At 30.3% G+C, this 10,348-nt stretch overlaps 1 protein-coding gene and 2 pseudogenes across 1 annotated transcript; 2 read left to right on the plus strand and 1 right to left on the minus strand.

Moving 5' to 3' along the window:
* The first annotated feature begins 2,385 nt into the window (after positions 1–2,385).
* Positions 2,386–3,827, plus strand: LOC125851219 (uncharacterized; annotated as a pseudogene).
* Positions 3,828–3,947: 120 nt separating this feature from the next.
* LOC125851221 (uncharacterized) lies at positions 3,948–5,356 on the plus strand. The gene is made up of 3 exons (XM_049530994.1): positions 3,948–4,110; positions 4,219–4,832; positions 4,916–5,356. The coding sequence occupies exons 1-3, from the start codon at positions 3,948–3,950 to the stop codon at positions 5,354–5,356; spliced, it is 1,218 nt and encodes a 405-aa protein (XP_049386951.1).
* Positions 5,357–6,169: 813 nt separating this feature from the next.
* LOC125851222 (uncharacterized) lies at positions 6,170–10,131 on the minus strand (annotated as a pseudogene).
* Positions 10,132–10,348: the final 217 nt, after the last annotated feature.

Here is a 10,348-nt window from a genome sequence, read left to right on the forward strand (position 1 = left end):
CTAACAAGATTTTTAGTTACATATTTATTATTTAGTTAAATAATAAATATGTCTTGTTAGCTTTCAACCAAGAGCTAACAAGATTTTTAGTTACATATTTATTATTTAGTTAAATAATAAATATGTCATTGTATAAGCTATTTATTACTCATTCCTTTTGAATTTGTTGAATTTTGATCTGACACATAGTTTACGAAAGTAAATTAGATTTTGAGAAAAAACATTAAGTGATACTTGAAGTTATCCCAAATTTTCAAAAAGACACCTTAACTTTGCGTGCGTCCTATTACCCCACAAAACATTCAAAATCACAATAAATACACATTTTTTACACAATATTTCCACTTTGGACAAAAATATCTTTCGAATGTGCAATTTCTTAAAAACAAAAAGTCGGACCCATTATTGATGTATTGAAGGATGCTTTGGTAATTTCCTATGATGAATTCGTTTTGTTTGTTTCTTTTAAATTTATTTTACTATACTAAATAATTCTATAAAATATTATGAATCGCGATAATTAATTACTTGAATATTTAAAAGATATAAAAATATATAAAAGATCTGATTGGCTCTTCAAATTTTACCGGTGACACATAAATTGGGACAAATGAAATAATATATATTATTTGAAACTTCTTAGAAAGTACTATAAATTACAGTAATAAACTGCTAGAAATATTTCAAAGACAAAAAAAAATTGATTGAATCTCAAAATTTTTTACTACTACATAAATTGAGAAAAAAGAAATGACCTCTATTATTTGAAAATGACGTAAAAGTATTACAAATCATACAATAAGAATTAACAATTTAAAATTTTTAAAAGACTTTAATGCTTTATACTTATTCTATTTCCACTTTGGACAAAAATATCCTCCCAATATGCATATTTTTTTAAACAAAAAGTGGGACCCATTATTGATGTATTCAAGGATGCTTTGGTAATTTTCCTATGATGAATTCGTTTTGTTTGTTGTTTAATTTTTTTAAAATAATTGTATAAAATATTATATATCACAATAATTATTTACTTAAATATTCAAAAGATATAAAAATATATAAAAGATCTTATTAACTCTTCAAATTTTATCGGTGACACATCAATTGGACAAATGAAATAATATATATTATTTGAAAATTACTTAGAAAGTACAATAATTTACAGTAATTAACAATATAATATTTTAAAGACAAAAAAAATTGATTGAATCTCCAAATTTTATTAGTACCACATAAATTGAGAAAGAAGAAATAACCTTTATTATTTCAAAATTGCGTAAAAGATATTACAAATCATACAACAATAATTACCAATTTAGAATGTTAAAAGACATAAAAAAATTTTTTATCATAGTTAACAATAATTAAAAATTTAAACTATTTTAAATTAATATTAAAGTTTGATTAACTCTTTAATTTTATCTTTGTCACATAAATTGAAACAAAAAATAATACATATTGGGCCCGTGCTAGCACGGGCTCCGATGTCTAGTATATATATATATATATATATATTTTCCTCTGTCCCTAATTACTTGTCCACTTTTAAAATGACATATTTATTAAGAAAGCAATTATTGACATAGTGAGTTTACCATTTTACCCATATTAATTATGAAGCGGATGGATTACAAATTTAAGATTTTTAAGAAATTCTATGTTTTTCAAAAAGTAATTAATTGAGGGTATAATAAGTAAAATTATTTTATCATTTCTTGATTTGTCAAAATGAACAAGTAATTAGGGATAACTATAAAAGGAAAAGTGGACAAGTAATTAGGGACAGAGGGAGTATATTTGTACAAGGATAGAATATTAATTTGATAGATTTTGTTCTTACCTAAATACTCGTTGTAGGTCGCATAAGTTCTTCACGAACTTCTCTTTTTGCTTTCGTCCGTATAGGTGAGTTTCTACCTCTCTTTTTCTCTTTCTCAAATTGTGGACTAAAATATTAAGCCCTACTAACTTATTTTAAAAGTTTAGGGTATTAAATAAAGTAAAAATTAAAGGAATCTCATAGTGTAGGATATAAATTACATCCTTTCCCAACTAATTTACATTTTACAAAAAATCCCTTAAAAAGGTAGGCGAATGATACATAGCTACCGTGCTGATACATTGTCACTGATACACGCTAAATAACTTAATGTAGCGCTAAAAAAGAAAAAAAATGTAATAATTAATTATGTTAATTTAATTAGCTTAATTTACACCTAACTGATCCTAAACATTTCTTATCTTTATAAGTAATCTACTCAGACATTACAAAAATTCAAATTTCAAAATTATATCTTCTACATTGAAGAACAATTTGTGAACATCCATCGATTTAGAAAAGCTAGAAATACGAATAAAACTCTGATTTTTTGCTGATACAAGATGAATATATCAATTTTACTGAGGCATTCAGGAATATGGGTCAGCAAAGTGAAATATGAAAGTTACAAAAGTGACAGAATCGTTGTTGGACAATCAATTTCATTTTTTAATCTCAAAGCAGCAATTTCAGCCGAGCTGGATATCGATGTATCAAGGAAAAACATTGAAATTAGTTACATCGTAGAAGGTAACTCGTGTCCGATGAAAATTAAGAACGATATGGGTGTTAAACTTTATTTAGAAGTGAAAAAAAGTGAGCCAAGATTTGCAATGTATCCATTATGCATTGACACAAATGAATAGATTGGCGGTGATGTACATAACTTTGATGGAACATGCGGAGAAATTATGTGTGTAGAAGGCACAACACAGGATACAGAAGCTCTTGCGGTGGTTGAATCAAGAATTTGTGATTCGTATTATATTCTAGAATTGGAAGTTACAAATTACATAATTGATTCAAATAGTATAGAGGTGAAGACAGGTCAGTTATATAAGGATAAAGCAACACTCGTAGATGTAATGTTGAAATATAAGATAAAGAACAACTTCAATTGCAAAGTAAAGAGATCTGATAGACAAAGGTATGCGAGTATTTGATTTGTTTTGTGAAGAACTGTGGTTGGATTCGTTAGATCTATAAATGGTGATACCATTATTTTGTTTTAATGTATGATACATTATTAAATAGAAAGTCATTGATTTTGATTTTTTGCTTAGTTCGTTGAATATGATTTGTGGTAGATTGATAATGATACATTATTTGTTGATACATTAAGTTAATATTGTTGATACGTTCAGATTAGACTATGTAAACATTAAATAATTTAATCGCAAAAATCATGTTGCCGATACATTCCGTCATTTTGTGATACATGATTCATTATTTATTTATTTTTTGAATCTGATAAAAAATAATTGTGTTGGTCGTTAATATTATTTATACATTGAGTTAATACTGTTGAAACAATAAATAATCATGTAGCCGATATATTCAAAAAAATTGTGATACGTGGATAAATTATTATTTTCTAAATCTGATACAAAAAATACATCATTCTTTGGTTACTTTGAACTTTAGTGTTTTATATATTATAACATGTAACTGCTATATGTATTAATATGATGAAAAAAATTGTACAGTTATGTGTTGGTATGCTTTTAGGATGAATGTGGCTAGACTATGAAGGCTTCCTGCAGAAAAAAATCTAATGTTTTCAAAGTTNTGCAGAAAAAAATCTGATGTTTTCAAAGTTAGATACTTCAATAGTGAACATACGTATCCAATGCGGGATAGGGTACTAACCAAAGTCCAAGCAACAGTCGGGTTTGTAAGTGGTGTGACTGCTCCCAAATTGGTCAACCATAAAAGAATTCATACTCCGAAAAATATAATTGTTGATATTAGAGAATTCTATGGGGTTCAAATATCTTACCAGTAGGCATGGCGTGCTAAAGAACGTGCACTAAAAATGATAAGGGGTAAATCATCGGCTGGATATAGACAGATGCCGAGATACATATACATGCTAAATACTGTTTATCCAAATTCTTAAATAACGATGCAGAAGACTGAGGAAGATGAATTTATGTATCTGTTCGTAGCCTTAAGACCATTGATTGGGGGGTTCGATTACTACAGACCAATAGTTGTTGTCGATGGTGCACATCTGGGCAGAGCTTACAAAGGGACATTTATATCAGCAAGCACACTTGATGAGGCAAGTATGTATATTTTGTAGTTGTGAGGTGTTTGTAAATATTATGTATCAAATGAAATAATATGTGTTGCTCTGTAATTATGTTGCATATTTCCATTGGCATATGGTGTTGTGGACACTGAAAATGACTGTTCATGGATATGGTTCTTCGAACAATTCAAAAATGCATTTGGCGAGCGCAACGAAATATGTGTTGTATCAGATAGGAATGAGAGTATTATGAAGAGTGTAAGGATTGTGTTCCCAAATATACCTCATTATGCATGCATATGGCATCTTTCGAAGAATGTCTGTGGAAACTTCAAAATGAGTAGAAACACCCTAAGTAATCTATTTTACTCTATGGCCAAGGCATACAGAAAGGAGGATTTTGATAAATTGATGGCTAAGGTTGATAAAGTTAATCACAGGGTTAAGGAGCACCTTGAGGATGCAAGGTATGAGAAGTGGTCGAGAGTTCATTCAATAGTAAATAGAGGTAGAATGATGACTTCGAACATTGCGGAATGTATTAATAGTTGTCTTGTTGAAGCACGACAATTGTCTATATTAGAATTCTTGGAAGAAGTTAGAATTCTATTTGGTTCTTGGCATTACAAAAACAGAGAAATAGCCTCTTATACAAAGGACACATTGGGGAGAAGATTTGAGAAGGTATTGATTATAAACGCGTCTAAAAGTTCGAAGATGGAGGTATGTGTCATGATACATTATTTTATATTCTATGTATATAATTCGGTGTATTATTCTGCTGTTTGAACATGATTTCTTTGAAATAATTTTATAGGTGACTTTTTTAATGTACGCAGGTTGTTCCATCATCTGAATTTATTTTCTCGGTTTATGAAGCTGGAAAAAGATACATTGTTTGTCTTGAGCGGAAAGTATGTTCTTGTGGAAGATTTCAACTAGATGAGATACCTTGCGCACATGCAATCGTTGTTTTAAAGGAAAAGAATGTTAAAGATATGCATCTATATTGCTCTGATTACTACAAGCCTGATGCATTAGCAAAAACATATGAGATTTCAATGGTTCCAATGCCAGATAAGGAAGATTGGTCAGCTCCTGAGGATGTTATAGCTGAAACTGTGTATCCACCTAAATACAGACGATTAGCTGGACGACCAAGAAAAAGAAGAAAAAGGAATGTAGATGAAAAGATTACAGTGAACACAAATTGTTGTGGACAATGTGGACAAGAAGGTCACAACAGAAGAACTTGTACTTTCTTTCCAAAAGAAAAGTGAAACCATCATAATGTTTATATGACATTAATGTTTTTGTTGAACAATTTTTCACGTAAACAGTTATCAATGTTATTAATCAGTATTGTTGTTCAAAAATAATTAAATTGTATTGTTCATATTTGTTATTATTAATAAGTATTGTTGTTCAAAAAAATAGTTTGTTATGATTTGTGTATCAATGTTAATTCTGATAAATAAATTTTAAGGTGCAATTATAAATAAAATGTTGGTTAACGTATAAGCTAATGTATCATATGCATTAAATAATAAATAATTTCAGTAATGTAAATTTCTACATCAAATTATATAACGTTTGTTGTATCATATATATTAATTGGTTACTGTATCATTTACATTAAAACATACAAACCTATATGTTAGCAATAAGCTATTAAACGTGTATCATATACTATATATATTATGATACATACATTAAACAATTAAGTTTGTAAACAGTTTATTTAACACAATAGTTATGAATCGTGTATCATATACTATATATATTATGTTGCACGTATAATATTAATTATAAATAATGAATCATATACATTAAAGTTTCAAAAATCTATTTGTTAGTAATATGTTATTATATCTGATTACTTAGAAGATACATAACAACAATGAAAACATGTATCAGCTACTATATATGTTATATACTGCACTTTTTCTTTATGTAATGCAATAATGTGTCTGAAATTTAACTTTTTATAAGCAAAGTATGTTGGTCCATACAGTATCAAACCAGACTAAAACATAAGTAAAATTGTCAAAAGGGATAAAAAAAAACATTGTCTATGCATAGATACTTAATTACTACACTACGTGAACCAAATTTTCTTCTTGTGGTTGTGTGACTACACTCTTAGGTTTTGGTGGATCATCATTCTCACTAACGTATGCACTCTTAGCCTTCTCGCTGTCATAACTCCACAACAATGCTCCATATCTTTTGCATAGGTATTCAGGAAGAAAATCAACTAATGATGTTTCGATTTGGTCGTTTAGATACTCCGCAAATGCAGCAACATATAACCCACAGTCTCTACAAAAATGCAAAATATCAGTTATAAACGTAAATCATACATGATTCAAAGACAATAAAAGCACAATACTTACAAGCTGTCACTCTTTTGTTGCATAATGTCTTGGACAAATTCAACCATGAAAGGAACTTGTGCCTCCAAAAGTGAACCAGAATTATTGTCCTTGTACGCATCATAATCAACAAAGTTTGTTCGCTCAGTTTTTTCAAAGAATCCACTATCCATGAGGTAAGAAGGAAGCATTTTAGACAACATTTTTATCTCGTGCGAAATCCTTTTTTTCCTTGAGCCTAATGAAGAGTCATACACCCTTATCTCTGTTTTTCAGTTCAGCAACAGCCAGCACCCAATGAAATTGTCCACCGCAACTAACTGGGATGTAAACATCGTCTACAAGATGCCATGGTAAAGCAACTGGATTTCAAAACCTTTGATGATGTTTGTGATTGACCTCTCATATATAGATACAGCTGAAGCTCGATCAATGTGTTCTTGGGTACTAAAAAGATCATCATCATTAGCCAGGTAATACCTTTCATAGGTATTTTTGATGTGTGAGATGAACAAGCAGTTGGCTGTTGTGAATCTGTATTGATTCATGCTGCGGAGTTTGGATTTTTTATGGAGATAGTAAAAAACAACATCGATGTGCTATAAAAAACATGATAAACGAAATTAGAAACTTGTAAAAAAGGTCTATGATAGAATTGATACATTAAATGATAATCTAAACAAAATACTAATTTGATAGTTTATTTGATTGTATCCGGGATGATTTTTTGTAGCATGTTGTTCTATATCAATGTATCTGATACATGCTTAAATTGTTTCATTAAGAACTTTACCTGATCAGTCCAACATTTGTTTGGCTGTGACATAGCATAGAACCAGTTCTTGTTAATCGGAAATGCAACAACAAAATCCATCGTCTCAAATTCAAAAGAAAAGGCTTTTGATCTGTATTTATCCTTCGATGGTTTCCTGTGATAATATTTGCATTATCAATTGGTTACATCAAAATAAGTTAATCCAAATATTTACAAAACATATGTATAAAACTTACTTATTGGCATGATTTTTGAGGCACCTTGGTTAACCACTGCATATACTCATCAATTAGTTTAGACGAAGGTTGATATGTAATCCCACATCCTTCAAATGGAAAATACAGACGAACATCGTCATCCAATTTCTGTTTTCCCTTATCACTTGACCCAAAAGAAGTCACGTATGGAGATTGAATAATTCTTGAAGGCATCATGTTTCTAGGCGCATGAGTCTTTGAATGACTTCTAACAACAATCTCGGTGGTTGGAATATCAATGGGTAATTGACTATCAGACAACAAATCATGACTGCCAGTTAAATCCTGTGGATTGTAAACACACAATGGTTTAGCAGGAATAGGAACTTTTCCTAGATCGGATATAAGTGCATCTATTGCTGCTTGAGTTGAGGGCGATATTGTTGTTGATGTGGAAGAATCCTGTATAATAAGATATTATTATTTTGTTTAGTGTCATTGCATATAATGAATATTAGTGTCATGATGCATAATTGATAAATATACCGATGTATCAACTGTTATTCTAAAAGGGTTAAAATGACTAATATTGTGTTGAACTGTGTCAGCACCATCTTCATCCATGTTTTCTTCATTTAAAACTTGTGGGGCTTGATGTGCTTCATCATCCTGAATATAAGCATGTTGTATGTATCAGTTATCGATTATACTAATTATGTATGATATATATATATATATATATATAAGAGGATAATGTATCAAAGAAAATTGTAATGTTTAAAGTTTTGATCATACCGATATCTTCTTAGGATCATTTGCTTCAATATCAGCATGAGTACTTTCATATGTAGGCTGGAGCTCTGAAACACGCTTCATTTGTTGTTGGTTACTGATAGTATGATCAATCTATATTTGAATTTTTAATAATAAAAAAGGTGTTAACATAATTGTTACTGAAACATTATTTATCATAAGTGATGAATATAAAGTTGAAATATATAACTGATTAATGAGATAGAAGATTCGGTGAATCACCATAACTATATATATGATCTATATGTGCTGATACATATGATTATGATTCTTAATCCATACTTAATGTATGAGGTATAATGACAATTACAAACAATGTATCGGATACAACCTCTACATTGACATGAACTTGATGTCCACCCTCATTAACAGATACACCAACCTCAAAATCAGCTACACCAACTGCATCAGCAAGATCAGTCCGTATATGTGAAGATGGTTGTTTATTGCTTGATTGAGGATCGACATTGTCGTTTTCCTTGTGTCGAGATAGTATCAACTGTGAGTGATTTTCCTTTATCAAGATTACAAGTTCCTCAAATTACTTGTCAACCTATCAAAAAATTATAAAAAAAAATAACTACAATTAGAGTCAATATAAAGAAAAAATAATAAAATTGAAATAATTACTTACGTAATTCTTCAAATGATCTTTCAGTTCTTCAATATCTGGAATTACATAGTTGACTTTTTGAGAATCTGCAGAACCGTGTACATTAGCATCCGGTGTCGGAGGACCATTTGAGATAGAAAATGGTTGATGTAATGACACATTGGACTGATCTGGCTGACTGGGTTCTGACACCTTTGTTTTAGGTGTATCCACTTTCTTTCTTCATTTTGGTGGTGGTGCAGATGATGTATCAGACACTTTAGATGTTCTCCTTAACAACTGTTCGGGAGGTCTTGTGGAGAAATCATTGAAATCAGCAATGTCATTCGGTTGAACTATCTTGGGATTGACAGATGTTGTGGTGGGTGAAGAAGGAGGATCATGTTCATCTTCAGGTAAATCAAAAGCTGCAAGTTCCTCCGGTGTTGGCACAATGTTTGAAGATGCAATCTGGAAAAATAATTTTTTTTAAATATTAAGAGATAAAATTATGTATCCGAACACAGAAAAAAATGATTTTAAAAAGACAAACTTGCAACCTTACAACTATATACTTAATTATGTATGAAATGTAATATAAAATGGGATTCAATGTTACCTCTTGAAAAATGCCAGTCATAAGCATTTCAAACTTTGGCTTTAAAGCCACAACCCTCCAATTGCAAATGCTAGGGATGACATTCCATTCTTTGATAGCAATTTCAGGATTTAATTGGGATGCAAATTCATATGTCCATACGTTAAGTGCATAAGGCATTCCATATAACCGATACAACTGTTTGCTAAGATTGAAATCCTGTCGGAGTGAATCCATGAGCTTTGTGAATGCAATTTGTCCCCAAGGATATACTTGATATCTACCATCTTCAACCATTAAGAATTCGTTAACAGATATTGAAGAATCACCAGTTTGAGCCAAAATGAATGTATGGAGAAAGTACATGATAGCCATCAGAAGTGCATCCTGATTATTCTCCCAGTTGCCCATCAGAAATCGTTGGACTAGATGATTCTTGCTTACACTTTTAACTGCACCAGAAAAATATTTTTGGAATAGCCTACAAGGAGTTGATTCTGAGTATTCAAAGGTTTTGGTATTACCTTTACATTTAAGACCAATTATTATTGCAAATTCTTTTATACCAAATTTGGGGTTTGCATGCCTAATATGCAACACCTTTGAGTTGTCTTGTTCCAATTCTAACAACAACAAACATTTACTTATTTGACCCTGAAAATTACATTTAAGAATGTCTAAATAGGGTCCAAAAATTGTAGCTCTAAACAGTTCAATTACATCATCCCCTATAGACTTGTGGAACTCCTCCAAAAAATTTGTGTTAAAAGGGACACCAAACCTTATGGCATGTGTTGGTACCTTTTTTATAACATATTTGATTGACTGCAAAATGAAAAAGAAAATTATACTAAATAAAAACACCAAATCACACTACACAACAAGTAATGATGCATAATAAAAACAAATTGATACATAGAAA

This window comes from Solanum stenotomum, unplaced genomic scaffold (assembly GCF_019186545.1).
Source record: "Solanum stenotomum isolate F172 unplaced genomic scaffold, ASM1918654v1 scaffold23530, whole genome shotgun sequence".
NCBI classification, from domain to species: Eukaryota; Viridiplantae; Streptophyta; class Magnoliopsida; order Solanales; family Solanaceae; genus Solanum; species Solanum stenotomum.

What these genes read in the sequence shown, in the direction of transcription:
- LOC125851221 (XM_049530994.1), top strand. Translation starts at nt 3,948, where the DNA reads ATGCAGAAGACTGAGGAAGATGAATTTATGTATCTGTTCGTAGCCTTA. An exon ending in AAGCACACTTGATGAGGCAA is followed by an intron (nt 4,111 to 4,218) that starts GTATGTATATTT and finishes CATATGGTGTTG; the next exon opens with TGGACACTGAAAATGACTGT. An exon ending in TACATTATTTTATATTCTAT is followed by an intron (nt 4,833 to 4,915) that starts GTATATAATTCG and finishes TAATGTACGCAG; the next exon opens with GTTGTTCCATCATCTGAATT.